A 22,577-nucleotide genomic window follows, 5' to 3' on the forward strand; every position below is an offset into this window, starting at 1 on the left:
CATCTTCCTCCTCACCGCTTTATTCCGCCCACCACCACATTTTATTCTTTTGTTCTCCTTCCTCTCTACCTCCCCAAAAGGTTTTTCTTGTTCGTTTGTTTTTGTTTTGTTTTTATTTTCTTTCTCCTGAATGGGATGTGGGGTTCAGAATTCTCAGTTCACCCGGAAATATTGCTGAGTGCAGAATCAGACAACAGAAGCGGAAATGTGTGGGTCCCGTTCTGCAGCGGGCCTAGAAGACAGACATAGAGATAACACGGAGGTGCTGCTCAGTAGTAAGCTGCAGTGATCTTAGGATAGGTCACTCTGGGACTCTCAGCCTAAACCTGGGGTTCTTAGCCTTTTGGGGGGAAGTGGGTTTCTTTGAAACCATAATCAAAGTGAGGCCTGCTCCCAGGAAAAATGCACAGCACATAGACAAAACTTTGCATACAATTGCATGAGCTCAGATACCTAAGGCCCATTCCTGAAGTCCAGGCCTAGAACTCAGCTGTGAGTGAGGAGCTGCAATTTATCTTCTTCCAGTTTTCCAAGCAGCAAGGAGTCTCTGGCTGCTATGAAACCCAACATTGACTTAAGTAAAATTTGTGTGTAAATTTTTTTCACTTCGTGACTCAGCCCTGATTTAGATCCATGGGGATGGAGTGTCTTTACCCTGGGGGGTACAATGTTAACTTTTGTTTAGTATGCTCCTCTATTTCCAAGCTCCCCATTGGAGCCGACCAAATCTTTGCAAAAACGGCTAAAAGTAGAAAAACTAATGTCTTAATTTCACTTCAGTTTAACCAGCATCACTGAGCACCAATTATCAATACATGCCAGGCACTAGAACTAAAGATGCATTAGAGTCAGACATAGAGTTCCTGCCCTGGATAAACTTGTATCTTCTCTGCATTTATACTCACTTACTTGAGAGTCGTGTTGACTTAAAATTCTGTAGTCACAGACCTATGCAAGGGTAAAGACTGAGAGCTCCTCTAGGATCAGTGGTCGTATAGAGATTTCCCCCAGTCTCGAAGCTCCCTACTCCCAACACTTGGTGTTCCCGTTCTAGCACTTGGTGTTCTGGAGAAATCTGTTGTTGGTCTGCATCATCTCTCTCAACTTTCAGAGCCAAGAGACAGGCTGAGCTACACAGCCCCTCCCACATTCAAGGAGCATGTGACAAATGAGAAAAACAGAGTTGAAATATCCAGGGAACCAAGCGAACTGTGAGTTCTTTTCATTTGTCCTGCATGGTAACTCTTTCAGCTTTAATTGAAAAAAATACACCATTTAGGAACAAGTGGATGTTGCTATTTTTGAGATTGTCCAGCATAACAGAAGAAGATGAAAGTCAATCCTAGGTCAAATTCTAGCTTCATTGCTTAAAAATGGGAAATAAGCACCTCTCTTCTTTCAAGGAAAGGAAAACAAAGGCCTTTCCTTAACTGAAGGTTTTCCCTCTTTTTCTCTTTATTTTTTTATTCCTTAAGTCGTAATTTATTTATATTCCTGTTTGAACTTAAAAGTTATCCTTTCTCATATTATCTTCCACACATAATAAGATCACTAATTCCTCTGAATTCTGTTTATATACGTAAAAGCCCAATTCTCAACTTCACCTTCTGTGACAAAGTTTCTATTTCTTCTTTTTGTGTTTAACGTTCCTAATTCTAAAAGTATAATTTCTTTCAGCAAAGTCATAATTATGAATGAACTCATTGGTTTATGCATGCCTAACAGTACTCACATTATGACTAGCAATACTATGCAAGTGGGAGAACCACCCAAGTCTCCTGAGAAGACGTGGTCCAAAGATGAAGATTTTGAACAGAGAAGCTCTCAGAAGGCCACAGAGCTTCGGTAAGAGGACAGCATTCCATGCTGCAAGCCAAAATGAACTGAAAAAGCAAGAGATTCTTATTTGTACCTTTTATCAGTCTCAGAGGAAAAAAGAATACTTGAAAGTAACTTTAGTTTTAAAACAGAAGAGCTGTGCTAAGAAATGGATTAACCTAAAGTGGATGCTTATGTATAACTAGAGTCCCAGTGCACTAATTTGTGCACGGGTGGGGTCCAGCCAGCCCAGCCCCAATCAGGGCAGATCAGGGCTGGGCCTGTCGGGAGGAGGAGATGGCAGGAGGTTGGCCAGCTGGCCTGCCCTGATTGGGACCCAATCTGGGCTGGGCCAGCTAGGGAGAGGGGCCAAAAGCAATTGTCTGAGGTCCCTGCCCCCAATCGAAGTTGGGGGGCCAGTTAGGTACAGGGCCAGTCAGCTGGTTCTGCCCCCAAATGGGGTCGGCGGGCAGATCTGGGGTAGGGCTGAGTTGGGGAGGGGCTGTAGGTGATTGGCCAGCCAGCCCCAACCCCTGATCAGGCCAGTTCATTGGCCACAGTGGGCATCATAGCGACCCGGTCATAGGGCATTCTGGTCATTATGGATGCTGGCTTTTTAAATATATAGATAGATTTGTTGCTTCACTTTGTTGAAGAAAAACTATTTCATCCTCATCACCAGATAGAGGTGGATTCTCAGCCCTTATCCTGGAGAACTGTTTTTATTTATTTATTTATTTATTTACTCTAATATATATATATATATATATATTTTTCACAGAAAGAAGAGAGAGGGATAGAGAGCTAGAAACATCGATGAGAGAGACACATTGACCAGCTGCCTCCTGCACACCCCCATCAGGGATGTGCCTGCAACCAATGTACATGCTCTTGACCAGAATCGAACCCGGGACCCTTCAGTCCGCAGACCAATGCTCTATTCACTGAGCCAAACCAGTTTCGGCTGGAGAACTGTTTTTAAATAATCTTTATTTTTTAAATTTATTTTTAAAAATATTTTTATTGATTTCAGAGGGGAAAAGAGAGATAGACATATCAATGATGAGAATCATTGATTTACTGCCTCCTGCACACCTTTTACGGGGTTGAGCTCACAACCTAGGCATGTGCCCTTGACAGGAATAGAACCTGGGACCCTTCAGTCCACAGACCAGTGCTTTATCCACTGAGCTAAACTGGCAAGGGCTAGTCTTTATTTTTTAGAGTAGTTTTAGTTTCACAACAAAATTGAGCAGAAAGTACAGATATTTCCCATAAACCCCCATGTTACCTCCATACTGGCAACATCCACACCAGAGTGGTACATTTGTTATCGTGGATGATCTTATGCTGACATACCGCTATCACCAAAAGTCCATAGTTTACCTTAGGGTTCATTCTTTGTATTATATATTCTTTGAAAAAAATATTTTTATTGATTTCAGAGAGAAGGGAAAGGGAGAGAGAGAAAGAAACATCAATGATGAGAGAGAATCACTGATTGGTTGCCTACAGGCCCCCTACTAGGGATCAAGCCTGCAACCTGGGCAGATGCCCTGACTAGGAATCGAACTGTGACCTCCTGGTTCATAGGTTGATACCCAACCACTAAGCCATGCCAGCTGGGCAATGTGTTGTACATTCTATTGCACAAATGTATAATGAGCCCTAGCCAGTTTGGCTCCGTGGATAGAGTATCGGCCTGTGAACTGAAGGATCCTGGTCAAGGGCATGTGCCTGGTTGTGAGCTCAATCCCCAGTGGGGGGCCATTCAGGAGGCAATCGATCAGTGATTCTCTCTCATCCTTGATGTTTCCATCTCTCCTCCCATCCTCTCTAAAATCAATAAAAATAACAAAAAATGTATAATTATATGTATTCGTCATTATGGTATCATACAGAATAGTTTCACTGCCCTAAAAATCCTCTGTGCTCTGCTTATTCATTCCTTCCTACCTTCTTACCCCTGATGTCACAGATCTTTTTGCTGTCTCTGTGATTTTGTCATTGTCCAGAATGTTGTATAGTTGGAAACATACAGTATGTAGCCTTTTCAGATCGGCTTCTATTTAAATTTCCTACATGTGTTTTCAGGCTTGATAGCTCATTTCTTTATTATTGTTTTCACTAAATTTATTTGAGTGACATTGGTTGATAATTCGTTTCCTTTTAGCACCAAATAATGTTCCATTATCTGAATATACCACAATTTCCATTCACTTTCTGAAGGACAATTTGGTTGCTTCCAACTTTTGGCAATTATGAATGAAACTGCTGTAAACATAACTGTTGGTTGGTTTGTTAGGCATCATCCCATGTACCAAAAGGTTGCCAGCTTGATTCCCGGTCAGGGGACATGCCTGGGTTGTGGGCTGAGTCCCTAATGGGGGATATGCAGGAGGCAGCCAATCCATGTTTCCCTCTCACATTGATGTTTCTGTCTCTCTCCCTTCCTTTCTCTTAAAAATCAATTACAAAATTTTGGAGAAAAAAATAGCTGTTATGTTTTCTCAGAGCACTGAATTTAAAGTTGGTAGTCTCTCAAATCTCAGCTGATGTGAGGGGAAATGGGAGAAATGAGATTATTATGGGAGTCTGTATACACTTCCTATTTCTGGTGTGTTGTTGGAGAGAGAGGCAGATAAGAAGCAAGAGGAAGGGATTCTTACTGGTGCAGAGTCAGGGGTAAAAGATGCTTAACTTTGTTCTTTCGCAGACAGAATATGTTAGCACTATCTTCTTTCTATAGAGCCTCTATTAAGGAGAACATAGAGGTGATTCGGCTTAAGAAGCTCTTACATGAAAGGGATACCATCCTGGAAGCGACAAAAGCACAACTAACAGAAGTTCAAGAGGTGAGTTGCCATCATCAGCTGTGTTTTTTTTTTTTTTGAAAAACAATTAGTTGAGTATTATTGTCTCCATCTTATACGTCAGAGACCACAATTGAGAGACATTAAATTATTTGTCTAAGGTCACACAACTGAGAGGTGATATTCAAATCCAAACCTCGCAACTCAGAGTCCATTCTTTTTCCATTAGGAAGAAGGCTCAAGCCCTGCCTGATAAGGTGGAAGTAAATGGGGTTAATTTGTGTCAGGGTTAAGGCACCAGCCAAGAATTATATGCAGAATGTAAGTTAGAAAGTCAAGGTCAGAAGAGAACAGCTTTACTTAGTACTCTCTATGTGCTGGACTCGGTACTAGATACTTATAGACATGATCTCATTTAAGCCTGACAACAACCCTCAAGGTAAGTACATTTAATGCACATGTGTCAAACACAAGGCCCTCGGGCCAAATCCAGCCCGCCAGGCCTTGCAATGTGGCCCGCACCGCGCTGTCATCACTGCACTCCGCTGTCAGTTTATGACATTGTCAGTTTATGACTGTTCAGTAAACCATTCGGCCAGCGATTTAGGCTGGATTTTAGATTTTGGCCCCTTCTCTGATTGAGTTCGACACCCCTAATTTAATGGGTGAAGGAACTGAGCCTCAAAGAAGTTAAGTAACATGAAAATAATAAGGGGCAGAGCAGGCTTTGAGTCCCATTTATCTGCCACAGAGGCTTATGCTCTTTCCTCATTATCACACAATAGAAACTTATATCTGAATTGGGGGTCTAAGTGATAAATTGGCACCATTCTTCTTTGTTTTTTAATCCTCATTTGAGGTAATTTTTTCCATTGATTTAATATATATATATATATATATATATATATATATATATATATATATATATATAATTTCAAAGAGAAAAGGAGAGAAAGAGACAGAAACATCAATGATGAGAGAGAATCATTGATTGGCTGCCTCCTGCAGGTTCCACACTGGGGATCAAGCCCAAAACACTGGTATGTGCCCTTGGCCAGAATCAAACCTGGGACTCTTCAGTCCGCAGGCCAACACTGTATCCACTGAGCCAAACCAGCTAGAGCTTTTCTATTTATTTTTAGAGAGAATGGAAGGGAGAGGGAGAGAGAGAGAGAGAAACATCAATGTGAGAGGGAAACATCAATTGGCTACCTCCTGCATGCTCCCTATCAGAGATTGAGTCTACAATCTGGGCATGTGCCCTAACCAGGGATCAAGCTCCACTTTTGGTGTACTGAACGATGCCCAACCAACTGAGCCACACCAGCCAGGGCTGATTTGGTTGATTTTGGTAGCACTTAAAGGATGTGAAAATATAGAAAGGAAAATAATTTAAAGTTGTATAGGTAAATAGCTGTAGAGGTTTCCCCACTAACTGAATGCTTACTGTTCTTATGAAGGCTTTTATAAGCTGAATTGGCCTAAAGCAAGAAGCAGTTACCATTAAATTTATATAGAAAATTTGGGGGGAATTTCAAGACCCAAAAAATAACCCACCAAGTCAAACCAAATAATATTAACATCCCAGCTTGCCTTAGTATATTCCCTGAAACCCAAGATGAATTGTGCTAGTGCAAATTGTTGTACTATACACTACTTATTGTTGAATCTATACACTACTTATTGTTTTCTGGGATTTGTGCCCTTCAAACAAATATTGGCACCTTGTACAAAAATAAAGTAAAATAAAATTAATTAATTTGAAAAAATAAAATTACACTAACAAATAGTAAATGTAAGAACAATATGATAGCCCAGTTGATGTGCTCAGTGGGTTTCAGGGAATATACTAATGCTTTGCATTCCTATCTGTTAGTGAAAACAGGTCCTGATGCAGCTCTTTCACTTCTTGGCCTATGAACCAAGAAGTCCTGGTTTGATTCCTGGTTGGGTGCATGCCCAGTTTTTGGGCTCTATCCCCAATGGGGATGTATGTGGGAGGCAGCTGATCAATGGTCCTCTGTCATCATTGATGTTTCTCTCTCTCTCTCTCTCTCTCTCTCTCTCTCTCTCTCTCTCTCTCTCTCTCTCTTCCCCCTCTCTCCCTCTCTCCCTCTCTCCACCCCCCTCTACCTCCCTCTCTGAAATAAATAAAAATATATTTACAAATTTACAAAAGAGAACAAACCCTGGCTGGGTTGGGCTCAGTGGATAGAGTGTCAGCCTGTGGACTGAAGGGTTTCAGGTTTGATTCCAGCCAAGGGCACATGTCTGGTTGCAGTCCCCAGTAGGGAGCATGTAGGAGGCAGCCTATCAATGATTCTCATCATTGATGTTTTGATTTCTCTCTCCCTCTTCCTTCCTCTCTCTGAAATCAATAAAGAGAGAGAGAGAGGGAGAGAGAGAGAGAAAGATATCATAAATATACATCATACTTTGCACACCTATGAGTCCACTCAAGCAGTAGACTTTCCATTTTATCTGTTATTGGGTATTACTAGCAGAGATTTGCTACTAGCAGAAGCAAGAGGAACTTCTGCAGCTTCCAAGATTCTTCCTCTCTGCCTGTAAATAGTATGCATGGTGGATGCAGGCACGTTCAATGCAAGCACAATATCTTTATTTTGTTCTTCACTATTGAAATATTTAAAGTGCATCCAGTGTTATGCTGTGTAACAACCTTACAAACCCTTTTAGGCTTTTCTGTTATTTGCTAATAGACGCACAAAATAAATCGAGATAAAGAACAGACGCTCTCAGACACAGTTCAAGCTGTGGCAGCCTGATGCTGAGAAGCTGGGAAGCTGAGTGCAGTTGCAGGGAAGGAGCCTGGCGTGCCACTCCTGCTGCTGTGCTCTGAATAAAGGCTCATTGAAAACAAGCACTGATGTTATTTTTGCATTTCACCTTTGCGTGCAAATCCGCTTTGAAATGCAAATCTGCTTTGCATTCCTATGGTTAGTGAAAACAGGTCCTGATGCAGCTCTTTCACTAAAGCTAAGTGGCACAGTGTGAACCTTCAAAAACCAGGGGATACCTGTTCTGTGGGATTAGGTTTTTTAAAAATTGATCTCTTCCTTCATTACATTAAAGGAAAAGAGGAAGAAAGCCATTCTAAATTGAATGTCAGTGGTAGTGGTGGAGATTAGTTAAAATGGTGAACAATCATCCACAATTTTTTATTCTATGTTTTTAAATATATATATATTTTTATTGTTGATAGTATTACAGATATTTCCCATTTTTCTCCCCCTTTTCCTCCCTCCCATCCACAGTTTTTTAAAATGTAGGTTTACAATTTGGTTTTCTTTCTTTCTTTAAAAAAAAAAAATTTTTATTGATTTCAGAGAGTAAGGAAGATGGAGAGAGAGATAGAAACATCAATGATGAGAGAGAATCATGGATCCACTCACTGCCTTTTGCACTCCCCACACTGGGAACAGAGCCCGCAACCTGCGCATGTGCCCTGACCAGGAATCAAATGTATCTTCCTGGTTCATAGGTCGATGTTTAACCACTGCGCCACCCCTGACGGCTCTCTGCTTTTTTAAAAAAATTTTTTAAAAAAATATATTTTATTGATTTTTTTTACAGAGAGGAAGGGAGAGAGATAGAGAGCTAGAAACATCCATGAGAGAGAAACATTGACCAGCTGCCTCTTGCTCACCCCCTACCGGGGATGTGCCCGGAACCAACGTACATGCCCTTGACCGGAATCGAACCTGGGACCTTTCAGTCCGCAGACCGACGCTCTACCACTGAGCCAAATCGGTTTTGGCTCTGCTTTTTTTTTTTTTTTTTTTTTTTAGACTGATTTCAGAGAGGAAGGGAGAGGGCAAACAATGATGAGAGAGACTGATTCATCATGCCCCACACTAGGGATTGAGCCGAAATCCAAGTTTATACCTTGATGGGAATCGACCTATGAAGCTATGAAGCGAGAGGTTCATAGGTCGAAACTCAACCACTGAGCCACACCTGGCTGAGCACAATTTGTTTTTCTTTAGCAATTTACCTTTTAGTCATGCTTTCATTCACATATACTAAAATAAATTTGCATCCTCTTAATCCCTTATCGGTAAAATAAGATAGTCAATAGCACAGATTCTAGAGTCTGAACAAGTTTTAAAGTTTAGGCAATCCAACCTACCTATCAGATTTGCTGTAATAATTAAATGAGATAATATATGTAGAACAATTATAATGATCATTGTGTAATATATAATGAAACACATAGAAACATATAACACATAGTTTTAATACTTGGTACTACAATATTTTGGTTATTATTGTTTTTTCTTTATCTTTTTAAAGCTGGAAAGAGACCTTCTGAATCATGCCTAGTTTCTAAAGATTTTTCTAGGATAATCCACCAAGTGCAAAGCAAATGTGGATAAATGACCCTTCATTTAAAAAATTATTATTATCTTTTGTTAATCCTTACTGGAGGATATTTTTCCATTGATTTTTAGAGTGGAAGGGAGGGAGAGAGAGACATTTATGTGAGAGAAACACATTTATTGGCTGCCTCCTGACCTACCGGGGCAGGGATCAAACCTGCAACCCAGGCACATGCCCTTGACCCAGAGTCAAGCCTGTGACCCTTAGGTGCATGGGCTGACGCTCTAATCATTGAGACATACCAGCCAGGGCATTTCTTTCTTTCTTTTTTTTTTTTTTTTCAATGTTGTGGTCTATTAGATTCATAAACAATATGGCAAGCTAGCACAGGGGGATAGTATTAGCAATTAGTAATCAGGTACTCAAATGAGTTGATGTGTGGGGATTTTTAATGATGACTTAAAAAATAAATATTTAAACATTTGTGTTAAAAACATCAAAATAAAAATCAAGTTGATATATCAATAGAATAATACTTATTTTTTTCTTTCAGGCATATGAAACTCTGCTCCAGAAGGTACTTAATAAGGATTCCTTGAATCTCTGTTTCTGGTCAATCAGAGTAATGAAACCCAAAGAATTCTGGATTCATTTTCAAACAGCGTGACACCAGAATTTAACACAACTAAATCAAAGTGATTGTGTCACATACTGCACACATTTCTGTTCAGAAAAACGATACTATTAGTATTATCAGAAGCTACTTGTTGCACTGTTTCCAAAAAGAATTTTTTTTAAATGTGAGAGCTGAGCTGAGAAATATTTAGAAGAATGTTTTTCAATCTATTGCTAGAGAGAATTATAGCATTAACTCAAAAATTCCTAAGATGTGTGAGATGGTAAGATATAACAACATTGCAGATCTTCTCTGGTGCTATTAAACACTTGGCCCTCTTCACTGCTGAGAGGGGTACAGATGAGGCTGGGTGAGTGTTCGTGCTTAAGAGTCACTAAGGCAGAGTTCCTCGACAGAGGTGTCCGCCAACAAATGCGCACTTAACTTCTAGAATGAACATGTCATTTTGCTGGGTGCAGGGGGAGAAGTGTATCATCATAAAAAGCATTCACATAGCTCAGAGAGTAATGGCAGCCGTGAAAGGTGGTGCTTCACTTGGAGCCGGGGTTTAATTTGAACCTTGGGAAAATTGAGGCTCCAATTATGAATGCCAGTTTGTCAGAGTGGGAAATCCTCACTATCGGGGAAACAACACTTCCTGAGAAATGCTAGGGTGAAAACACAAGGCCGCTTTACACTGCAAATACAACATGCTATTCCTCAAAGCCATGCTTTGGGACATCCATGAGGGAGCGACAGGAAGGCTGGTATCCTGAGTCCACTCCTGGTGAGTGACATGACCATTCCCAGAGCACCTTCCCCTTTGCCCCAGAACCAGGGGATCCTGAGTACAACCCAGGACGCCCTCCTCAGCCAAGTCAATGAGCTGAGGGCAGCGCTGAAGGAGGAAAGCAAGAAGGCTGTGAGCCTGAAGAGTCAGCTGGAGGATGTGTCCATTCTGCAGATAACATTGAAGGAGGTAAATAATAACGATGGGGAGATACCATTAATCGTCATTATATTCTGATTTTAAAGATGTTAAAAAGTGTATCTCAGCAGCACGATGGTTATTTCATTTTTTTCAAATGAGAAACACAAGGCTCTATGTGGTTAAATAATTTGCTCAAGATTATAATAATGGGGGATACTGGAATTGATACGTCTGTTCTCCAAAGTCTTTGCTCTTCTACAGTGTTCTGCTGCTTCCCTAACAGTAGAAAATCAGACACCATGATCATTTATTTCAGATAATCTTCATTAATTCCAAGAAAAGTTTCCATCCTGTCTTTAATTGGTTCAAGACTTTCTAGCTGAGTGTCTCCTCATAGACATTGGAGGGGAATGTAGAAAACCTCCCAACAAGGTCTGCCCTGAAACAGAAAAGGGAAATCTTGTGCAAGACAACATCTTTTAAAATTTTATCTGTCACTCTACTGTCATTCTTAGTTTCAGGAAAGAGTTGATGATTTGGAAAAAGAACGAAAATTGCTGAACGACAACTATAACAAACTCTTAGAAAAGTGAGTACCACGTTTGGGTCCCAGTGCATTGTTTGTTATAAAAGACAGTTATAGAAAAATGCCTTCCCAACTGTAAAAATAATACATAGTTGACAGGGATGTGGGGAAACTGGTACTCAATACTGTTAGTGAGATTATAGCTCAGCACAGTGTTTTTGCAAGGGAACTTGATACTATCTACCAAAATGTTAAACCTCTGTATATCTTTTGTGCCAGCAATTGCATTCTTTAAAACAAAACAAAAGAAATCTTATTATATGTATATGGAAAGATATTGTATAATAAGAATGTTAATTGCTGCATTTTTTTAGTTTTTTTGATTTCAGAAACGAAGGGAGAGGGAGAGAATCATGGCTAGGCTGCCTGCTGTAGGCCCCCTACTGGGGATCAAGCCTGCAACCAGGGTATGTGCCCTGACTGGGAATCTAATCTTGACCTCCTAGTTAGATTCTGAGCAACACCAGAATCTAACAACCACTGTCAAAACCGGTTTGGCTCAGTGGATAGAGCATCGGCCTGCAGATTGAAAGGTCCCGGGTTCGATTCCGGTCAAGGGCATGTACCTTGGTTGCGGGCACATCCCCAGTAAGGGGTGTGCAGGAGATAGCTAATTGATATTTCTGACTCTCTATCTCTCTCCCTTCCTCTCTGTACAAAATCAATAAAATATATTTTAAAAAAATAAAAAATAAGAGATCAACCAAAGGACTTGTATACATGCATATAAGTACAACCAATGGACACAAAACTCTGGGGAGGGAGGGTATGTATGGGAGGGGGGGGCATTGGTATATGTACAAAAATAATAATTTAATAAAAAAATATATTACAAAAAAAATAAAATAAATTAAATAAAATATATTAAAAAACAAAACAAACAAACAAACAAACAAACAAAAACAAGAATCTAACAACCACTGAGCAACACCCTGTTAATAATATTAAAAAATAATTGAAATCACCCAAATTTTCTTTGATAGGTATTGACTAAATAAGTAATTTTGCATTCTCACAATAAAATATGGTGAAGCTGGGAAGAGGGGATGCAGGGGGCAAGCAGAGATTAACCAAAGAATTTATATGCATATATGCATAACCCATGGACACAGACAATAATGTGGTGAAGGCCTGAGGGTGGGAAGGAGGGAGCAGGGTGGATGGAGTCAATGGGGGTGGAGGTGGGAAGCAGACATCTGTAATACTTTCAACAATAAAAATAAATTTTAAAAAATCTGATAAAGTTATTAAAAATGATGTAGCCAGTTTGGTTGAGTGGGTAGAGTGTCGGCTGTGAACCGAAGGGTCCTAGATTTGATTCCAGTCAAGGGCACATGCCAAGGTTTCAGGCTCTATCCCCAGCCCTGGTCAGAACCCATGTGGGAGGCAACCAATCAATATGTCACTCTCACATCGATATTTCTCTCTCTGTCTCACCCTCCCCCTTCCACTCTCTCTAAAAATCAACCGAAAAATATCCTTGGGTGAAGATTAACAAAACAAACAAATAAAAACGCTGTAGACCTATATGCCTATTATTAAAAAAAAAAAAAATCTAGTTGCAAAAGAATATATTAACTCCGACCCAAAAGGATTAGAGTAGGGCAAAGAGGCACCTTCATTTTTATTCTAGGTACTTCCACATCATTTTACTTTCTCACAGCACACATACACTCATGCATTTCCTATTTGGAATTAAAAATACCCTGAGCCCTAACTGGTTTGGCTCAGTGGATAGAGCATTGGCCTGCAGACTGAAGGGTCCCAGGTTTGATTCTGGTCAAGGGCATGTACCTTGGTTGTGGGCACATCCCCAGTAGGAGGTGTGCAGGAGGCAGCTGATTGATGTTTCTCTCTCATCGATGTTTCTAGCTCTCTATCCCTCTCGCTTCCTCTCTGCAAAAAATCAATAAAATATATTTTTAAAAAACACCTAGAATTAATAAAAATCAAATGTGCCTTCTGATTCAGTTAAAGGCAGAAGAGGATGTATTGGGGAAATTGTATGGGGGCATCCTAGGAAAAAGTGATGCTTTTCAGCTGAGGTAGTGTGGGGATTATCCACGTTGAAGCTTCGCTGTTACAAACACTACTATTGGCCTCTTCCCTTCGTCATTCAGAACATTATCTTCTTGGACCCTCATTGAGTGTATGGTCAGGAAGTGCCAACAACTCTTAATATTAGCCTAAGCCAGTTGTTTTTAGACCACATTTATTGAAGTGATACATAGGAAAAAAATACATAAGCAGAAATAACAGTTTATCAATATCACTCCACTTGTGTAAACAACCAAGGACTGGCCATGTGTGTTTTACACTCAAAATGGGTCTGCCCTGTCCTGGCCGGAGATGGTTCAGGTAGAGTGTCAGCCCAAGAACATAAGGGTCTTGGGTTTGCTTCCTGGTCAAGGGCACCTAACTGGGTTGCAGGTTTGTTCCCTGGCCCCTGTTGTGGTGCTTGTCTGAGGCAGCCAATTGAGGTGTCTCTCCCACACTGATGTTTTTCTCTCTTACCTCTCTCTCCCCTTCCCCTTCCCCTCTACTCTCACTAAAAATCAATGATAAATATCATTAAGTGAGGAGTAATAAAACAAACAAACCCAAATTGGTCTGCCCTGACAGCTAGATACAATGGTGTTTGCAGGATACAATCACCGAAAAGTTGAAACTATTCATTCCTACCTTTCAGTGTAGTCATTTAAAAAATGTTTTTAATTGATTTCAGAAAGGGAGAGGGAAAGAGAGATAGAAACATTAATGACAAGAGAGAAGCATTGACTGGCTGCCTCCTGCACACCCCCCACAAGGAATGGGTCCCTGACCAGGAATTGAACCACAACTTTCTGGCTTTTAGATTGATATTCAACCACTGAGCCACGCCGGCTAGGCTCAGTGTAGTAATTTATATTTTAGTTCAAAGCCAAGTATTCTCTAAACTAGCGGTTGGCATGGTGGATAGAGGAATAGAGTGAGGAATGAGGAATATTTTGTTCCTCATTTTAATCCAGCAGGCCTGAGAATGTCCTGGTACAGTTTCCTGACTAAGGAAAGCCGTCATGCTAGGCAGTTCCTTGGGAAATAGATGTAATTTGGGTTGCTTGCCCATGAGATATTTGAGGCCTAAACAGAAGTGATGTTAAAGAACTCAATAGGACCCAACGTTCCATGGCAGTTGGTAACTGACAGTTACAGATAAAGCAGGGGCAGAAAAAAAAACACAAAAAACATGTAGGGCAGTGAATGGTGAACTAGGCCCAGGAGATGCTGAAACTGTGTAATAAAGACATTTTATCAAACACCTTTGAGTATCCATCTGACAAAACTCCCCTCCTTCCTTCCTTCTTCTCGGGTTCAGCATGCTGGACAGCAGTAATCCTCATCACTGGAGCAAAGAGCTTGTAGGAGAACAGCCACCGCAGAAAGTGGATCAGTTGCAGCATCAGCTGGATGCTGAGCTGGAGGAGAAGAGCGAAGTCTTACTTCAGCTGTCCAGCGTGACAGGTAGGTTGGGTCTTGCAGAGCTGTCTCCAATGAGGCCTCCTTGGCATCGGTTTGGGGAGAAAGGAACTGGGGTCAGCATTTCTCTAATCCCTCAGTTGGTCATAGATAACTAGAATAAAAACACTGGCAATGAGGATCAGCTTTACAATCCAGAAAGCCCAACACCTACCTCACACTTACACTTTTTTCTACATAATGACTTTCCATTTGAGAAGATGCCAATTCTTAATTTATTATGCTTATGTGTGTGTGTGTATTATATATATATTATATATAGTATATATAGAATATAATATATATATATATATATATATATATATATATATATATATATACTTTTTAATATTTATTTCAGAGAAGAAGGGAGAAGGAGAGAGAGAAACATCAATGATGAAAGTGAATAATTGATCAGCCTGCCTCCTGCACGCCCCCTACTGGGAATCAAGCCCAAAACTCTGGCATGTGTCAAGACTAGGAATTGAACTATGACCTTCTGGTTCATAGGTCGGTGCTCAACCACTGAGCAACACCAGCTAGGCTATTATGTTTTTAAACATTCACTTTATTTATTTATTAAATATATTTTTATTGACGTTAAAGAGGAAGAGAGAGGAAGATAGAAATAGAAACATCAATGATGAGAGTGAATCATTGATCAGCTGCCTCTTGCATGCCCCCTACTGGGGGTCGAGCCCACAATCTGGGCATGTGCCCTTGACCAGAATCAAACCCGAGACCCTTCAGTCCACAGACCAACACTCTATCCAAGGAGCCAAACTGGCTAAGGTCACTTGATTTACTGAAAGTATTGAAAATGAATTTCTCTGCCTTTTATTCTTATTAATCATTTTAGAAGTGATTGAGTGCTTTATTATTATTTTTATTTTTATCATTTGATGCCTGAAATTGAGAAGCAAATTATTGCTTTTAGTTACCACTACCATTTTCTCCTATCCTAACTCCTGGATCACAGTAGATAGTTACTCCAAAGATGTTTAGGGCTCACCACACTGAGAACAACAAGTTCTGTTTCCTGGCTGAGGAGGCAATTGGCAGGCAGAGTAGTGGCCCAGCAGCCTGTCCTTTTGGCTGAGTTATTTGAGTTGCATAGTTTATATAAACTGCATCAGAGGCCACATGTCAAAGTATTGGAGCCAAAATTAAAGCTGATGAATCCCCAAGACTCACATGAAAAAATATCTCTTGATCTATACTGGACTTCTCGAGTCCACACTTTAACCTTGTGTGTTAAGCCACAGAAATAAAACACATATTCGTTACTGCAGCATACTTGTATTAGTGTATACTGATTAATCATCAGACTATATCTTAAAAGTGAAATAAATATATTGAAAAAAAGACTCAAAGATTTTAAAATACTATCAAAAAAACCTTGGCCTCACTCTTTTTTGCTAGCCTAAACCTTGTTATTTAGTCTTATTAAACTTTGCTTTCATCATACTCTAGTATATGCACATAAGAAAGTGAAAGAAAAAAATATATAACACCAAAAAAGATAGAGCCACACACACACTAAAAGAAAAATTGAGGCGGTCGTAGTTATATAAAGTACAGCATATGTAATCAAATATTGTAATATGTATGGTGCCATTTGGATGCTAGAAATATCAGAGGGAGTTCTATCCACTGATTTGGCTCAGAGGATAGAATATCAGCCTGTGGACTGAAGGGTCCCAGGTTCCATTCCAGTCAAGTGCACGTACCAGTGCAGCTTGATACCCAGCTCTGGTCAAGGCACATGCAGGAGGCAACCAATTGATGTGTGTCTCTCTCTCATTGATGTTTCTCTCTATCTCCCCCTCCTTTCCACTCTCTAAAAAATCGGTGGAGCCCTGGCCAGTTTGGTTCAGTGAATAGAGTGTCGGCCTGCAGACTGAAGGGTCCCGAGTTTGATTCTGGTCAAGGGCATGTACCTCAGTTGCAGGCACATCCCAAGTAGGAGGTGTGCAGGAGGCAGCTGATCAATGTTTCTCTCTCATAGATGTTTCTAACTCTCTTTCCCTCTCCCTTCCTCTCTGTAAAAAATCAATAAAATATATTTTAAAAATAAAAATAAAAATCAATGGAAAGATATCCTTGGATGAGGATTAAGAAATATCAGGGGGGAGCACTTTGTAAAGTATACAAATATCTCACCAGTATGCTAAACACCTGAAATTAATACAAAATAATATTGAGTATAAACTGTAATTTAAAAAAATAAAAATAATTTTTAAAAAGAAAAATTACTCTTTTCAATTAGAAGCAGGAACCATAAAATGATAAAGCTAGGAGCACATATTGAGGACCTTGTAGTAGGTATGAAGCACAAGTGAAGTCTTGTAAAGACCTCAGAATAATCTAATCTAACCCCTGTTTAATGCATGATAATAAAATGATCACACTAAATGCTGATCACCTTCCTTCCCTAAACACGCAAACCCACAAATGCCCACTCTCCCTCCAGGTTCGGGTGGGTGTGGAGTGGGTGCCACAGAGAGTCAATAGATGGAAGTCTCCATGGAGTTGGAGAGGAGTTGCTGGCCTACTGGTTTGGATGGTGCTGTCAAAAGAGTTTTGAACTGAGCCAGTCCGGTCAAGTGGCTCTGTTTTTGTTTGTTGTTGTTCTGCCGGTGGTTTTTTTGTTTGGTTTTTGGAGTCCAAAGATCAACTCATTTTACTGGGACAATACGCTGGAACTCCTTTGGAGAAATAAAAGAGGACTGCTTTTCTCAGGGCACATTTATAAAATGAATTAAATCAGTGGGAAATTTGATTTATACGTGGTCCAGCTTTAACCATGGGTGCTGATAACTACAGAGTTTCAACTTCCCGGATTACTTTTTCCCCAGATCAAAACAAGGATCCGAAGCTTGAAGTCACCAACCTGCTTCAGAAACATGAGCAGGAAGCAGAGATCCTCCAGAATAAAGTCGCAATTTTCCAATCTACCGACCACAGGCCAGCTGAGCCAGTCACTCCCCCGGCTCCATTCCTGGAGGCCACTCCGTTAGAGGTTTGTGCATCTTTAACCAAGCAAGCTTCCTCTACAGAAAACGTGAAAGGATTACAACCCTAATCCATACTTGTTTTTCTTTCTACCCTTTACAGTTAAAAAAAAAAAAAAAAAAAAAAAAAAAAAAAAAACTTAACGTATTTTTCAGATAAGGGCTTGGAATGATCCGATGAGAAGCAAACAGGCAGTAGTGGCTGCATAACTCCCTCAGTGCTACTGAGCGTGAGGAGCCAGGAGAGCGCACTTGTCCGCTTACATTCTGGAGTAGATTCTACCGCTAGCATTTTACTGTTACCAACGACTGCTTTGTGGAGAATAGTTTCTACTGGACCTGTTATATTTATACTCCCTTCTACCTATGCTCTTCCCTCTACAGCTCTGTGAACCAAAAGAACAAGAAGGAAAGAAACTGTCCCAGGTGTTAAGTGAGTTGCAAATATCATTTGCAGAGACCACACTGGAACTAGAAAAGACCAGAGACATGCTTATTCTGCAGCGCAAAATCAACGTGTGTTATCAGGTGCAAGAAAAGAGGGTCCAGGAAGGGGAGAGAGAAATAGGCACATGGGGATCCCTTCCAAGACTGGGAATGAAGCAAGACCCTAGTTTCCTATCCTAACTCTTGGATCACAGTAGATAGTTACTCCAAAGATGTTTAAGGGCTCACCACATTGAGAACAACAGGGTCTGTGTTGGGCTGATGCAAGGTGACGTGAGGCCCTGTGCAAACACAGAAAGCGCTGTTCTTTGAAAAACTTGAGAACTCACACATGCCCACTGGCGTCAGAAGCCAGTGAAGGGGCCAGCGGCGGATGGAAATGGCAGGTGTGAGCCGCCTGGGTTTACATGTTGCCAGTCCCAGGAAAATAGCACCCCAGGGCACTAATCGCACTACTGGTCCCGGAGGGGTCTGTGGGGAATCCAAGTTTTCCCCTAGTGGTTGAATTGGCCCTGCTAAGGAGATAGTGGCGTCTCTTTTACGCAGCAAGTGCCAGCTTTTATCTGGGCTCTTTAGGTCTGGGCCACGGAGGTAGAAAAGTTCCGACATTATTTTGTTTCAGGAGGAACTGGATGCAATGATGACAAAAGCCGATAATGAGAACCAAGATCACAAAGAAAAAATGGAGAGGCTGAACAGACTCCTAGACCTCAAGAACAATCGTATCAAGCAGCTGGAAGGTATTTTAAGAAGCCATGGCCTCCCACTATCTGGCAAGTCTTAGTATTTTGTTCTCCCCTCCTTGGGACTCACCACACAGCTACTGTCTGTGTCCCTGGCATATGACTTACCCCTCCTGTTCTTTATCCTACCATCTTTGTTGTCTTAAACGTTTCTCGCAGCTTCTTTTGCTCCGGCACATCAGCATCTCTCTCTGATTTCTCCGGAGAGTTTCAACAGGGCCCAGCAATTGCTGAAACTATTTTGGGAATGAGAGCAGATCACCGTCGGCCCTCGGGATGGTGTAAACATTCCCTCTCTTATGATTGTTGCCTCAACCCAGGCCTGCATCGCAGTTTTCGTGAGATAATAGCATTTCATCACTCTCTTCTCATCATCCTTTTTTGTGATTTCTCTCTAAACGGCTCTAAATTCTTTGTTGTAGTTTGAGGATGTTGGCATAACAGGACACGTGGCTGGACCCCTCTGCAAGTTCCATTATGTGGTACTTGCTATATTTAGTAGAATCACTGCTGACCAGGACCTGGTCTCAGCCTTGCTTGTCAAGAAAATTGGCTTTGTTATTACTCTTAGTGAGAGACCTGACTGACACTAAGCAAAATCATCAAAGACTGATATTTAAGCCAGCATGTTCACTTGTTGTATCTGTGATAGTGGCTGCCGCTAGAATATTTGAAACCACTGTTCAGGACAGCCCTTTCTCGGGAAAGCAGAATCAGTAAGCCGGTTACTAAGTGAGCATGGAGCTAGGATAAAGGGAGGTGGGCCATTCTGGGGCATGGTTTATCCATGCCAGGGTGAGTCTGTTGAAAGGTCATTGCCATCTAACAAAGGAAATCCCTCCTGGGATTGAAATTCTCATGTCTTTCAGTTTCACGGTCTTTCTCCTGGGACAGTGCAGGATAAATACCCTTATCTACTTCTAAGGATTCATTTATTTTAACTTCATCAGTCTGTCATTACTGGTGAGACTACTGAGTTTTTCCTGTGTTTACCAGTTATTTGTATTATTTCTTTTGAGAATTGCCTGTTTCTGTTCTTTATCCATTTCTTACAGTATTTCATTGATTTGTAGAATTTCTTCATATGCTAAGATTGCTAACTGTGTCCTGTAATGCAAAATTTTAGATTTCTTTTCTTGAGTTGTATTAATCTTACCAATTAAGAACCCATGTCAATCTCTGTGTTTCATTTATTTTGGGTGGGAAGAAACCCTAACGTGTGCAAAAATATTTTTATTCTACTACTTTAACTTTTTAAATAGGACCTTCACCATCAACACACTGAAGACTCAAAACACTCCCCTATATCAAGTTTCTGGTTGGTTGGACATGGGAGGTAACACACAGATTTGTTGGATTGTCTTAACATTCCTTTGCATTCCATTGTCAATATTTTCAGCCTCTTTCCAATAAGTGTTCTCCTCCACTTTTTACTTCATTACTCTTTAACTTAAAGTAGGTTTGCTTTGCCTTCTCATGATGAAATAAAATTCTGAACAGAATGAAGATTCTTGGGACTGATCTGGCTGGAGACGGGAATCCTTTCTTAGCAGGGCCCAATGGGACATAATAGATACCATGACTGTAACTTGCTATTCTTTCCATGGGTAATATCCCAACATTTTGGAAATACTCACATTTTCCGTTTCTAGCGCTTCTCTGATGGAATTACCAGTTAATTCACAGGGCGTTGCTGTCAGCCAGAATGTCATTTGTAGAATAAATTTGGCCTCAGTGTTTTCTTGAGCTTAGTGTTTACTTTCCCATTATTCCTTTTGAACCTTACTTCTAAAGGAGATATTGGATTGTGGAGCCATCAGAATTCAAAGCTCCTGGTTGTCATTCTGCTGCTTTTCTCTTTGAATCACATGGTTTCTTGAAATAATCACAACCTGGACTTCCGCTATGGCTTCTAGGCTCCTTTTGTCCACCTTCCTTTATTCTAAGAAAGAGTGCCCTGCCCTTTAATGGATAGGCAGTTTTCTTTCCCCCCTAGAACAGCTCAAAGATGTGGCTTATGGTACCCGACAGATGTCCTTGTATCGGGAAACACTGCCAGCCCATAGAGATGGGGATAAAGTGAACATTTCTCTGTTGCATCAAAGTGAGAATCTGTTGGAACTGCACATTCACCAGGCCTTCCTGACATCTGCTGCTCTGGCTCAGGCTGAAGACACCCAACCTACCACTTTCTGCACCTATTCCTTCTATGATTTTGAAACCCACTGTACCCCACTAGCTGAGGGGCCACACCCTCTTTATGACTTCACCTCCCAGTATGTGGTAGAGACAGACTCCCTTTTCTTGCACTACCTTCAAGGGGCTTCGGCCCAGCTTGAGCTTCACCAGGCGCTAGGCAGCGAGCACTACACCCTTGCAGCTGGATGGATTTGCTTTGGTAGGGTGCTGGACACCGTGGAGAGAGTCCATGGCTCTGCCACACTTACTGGTAAGTGTTGTCAGCTTCCCTCAGCTCCTGGGGCTAATGCAGAATTTCCCAAAGTCTATAGCTGCCCTTCTGGTGCTCTCCCTTTCCTTTGCTTTATATATATATTTTTTTAAATTGATTTTTCAGAGAGGAAGGGAGATGGATAGAGAACTATAGCCATCGATGAGAGAGAAACATCAACCAGCTGCCTCCTACACACTCCCTACTGGGGATGTGCCCGCAATCAAGGTACATGCCTTTGACTGGAATTGAACCTGGGACCCTTCAGTTCCCCAGGCTGATGCTCTATCTACTGAGCCAAACCGGTTTCAGCATTGCCTATATTCTTGATCCTCGCCACGCCATCTGTATCCTCCATGCCTTTCAAACTTTCTGCTACCCAGGAGCTGGTGGAGAAGACTTTGGGGTGCTAGAATACTGGATGAGGCTGCACTCCCCCATAAGATCCAGCCTACAGGCATGCAATAAGCGAAAAAAGGCTCAGGCCTACCTGTCAGCCAATGTGCTTGGAGCCTGGAGGGCCCAGGAGGATGAGGTGAGAAAAAGGATGTGCCCGTGCATCTCCAAGGAGCCTCATCCCAGCAGCTCATGATATCAGCTCATCCTCCCATTGAATGTGAATGGGAGAGAAAAACCGTCACACCACAAGTAGTTCAGATTCTTTCCTTGGTCAAGCCTGAGTTTGAAATGAGACCATGCCCTTGGAGCTAGTTAGCTCCCTGCTGTGAACAAAATAGCTTTTCTGTTCCATTCTCCAAGACAAGGCCTGAGTGCCAGCATCTCCCTCAGATAGCCATCTGTCCGAGCCAGTCTGCAGGCAGGTGAGCGTGGTTAGGTTTCTCTGTGACCCAGTTCTCTAGGTCAGAGGCTCTTGCTCTTTAAGGGTGCTGGGCTTCACCTACAACAACTCTCTTAGGTTGCCCTTTTCCTCCATCCAAGACCACCATCTCTCCAGTCCGGATCAGAGACTTGGAAGCATCAGAATGAGCTGCAGGTGGAAATCACCAGATGCTGTGGCCTCCAGAGTCGACGGCTGGGAACCCAACCCAGTCCGTATGCCATGTACCGTTTCTTCACCTTTCCTGACCACGACACAGCCATCATTCCCGCCAGTAACAATCCCTACTTTAGAGACCAGGCCCAGTTCCCAGTGCTTGTGACTTCTGACCTGGATCGGTATCTGAGACGGGAGGCCCTGTCCATATACGTTTTTGATGATGAAGACCCAGAATCTGGCTCCTACCTTGGCAAAGTGCAAGTGCCCTTGCTGCCTCTTGCACAAAACAAATCCATTAAAGGTGGGAGTTCAAGGTTACTGCGTTGT

General features: G+C 41.4%; 1 protein-coding gene across 1 annotated transcript in view; it reads left to right on the forward strand.

The window, feature by feature from the left end:
* Window positions 1-22,577, forward strand: part of RPGRIP1 (RPGR interacting protein 1) — a gene marked incomplete at its 5' end in the record, with an annotated part of 59,496 nt that overhangs the window by 8,212 nt on the left and 28,707 nt on the right. The window contains 13 exons of the mRNA XM_084864710.1: window positions 1,112-1,211; window positions 1,678-1,845; window positions 4,568-4,673; window positions 9,526-9,549; window positions 10,421-10,567; window positions 11,035-11,108; window positions 14,461-14,606; window positions 17,459-17,622; window positions 17,999-18,142; window positions 18,684-18,801; window positions 20,801-21,253; window positions 21,637-21,788; window positions 22,170-22,551. Coding sequence (XP_084720836.1) covers window positions 1,112-1,211; window positions 1,678-1,845; window positions 4,568-4,673; window positions 9,526-9,549; window positions 10,421-10,567; window positions 11,035-11,108; window positions 14,461-14,606; window positions 17,459-17,622; window positions 17,999-18,142; window positions 18,684-18,801; window positions 20,801-21,253; window positions 21,637-21,788; window positions 22,170-22,551 — 2,178 coding nt within the window. The remainder of the gene's footprint in view (window positions 1-1,111; window positions 1,212-1,677; window positions 1,846-4,567; window positions 4,674-9,525; window positions 9,550-10,420; window positions 10,568-11,034; window positions 11,109-14,460; window positions 14,607-17,458; window positions 17,623-17,998; window positions 18,143-18,683; window positions 18,802-20,800; window positions 21,254-21,636; window positions 21,789-22,169; window positions 22,552-22,577) is intronic.

The sequence above is a fragment of the Pipistrellus hanaki genome, assembly GCF_964339955.1.
Source record: "Pipistrellus hanaki genome assembly, chromosome: 1".
Lineage (NCBI taxonomy): Eukaryota > Metazoa > Chordata > Mammalia > Chiroptera > Vespertilionidae > Pipistrellus > Pipistrellus hanaki.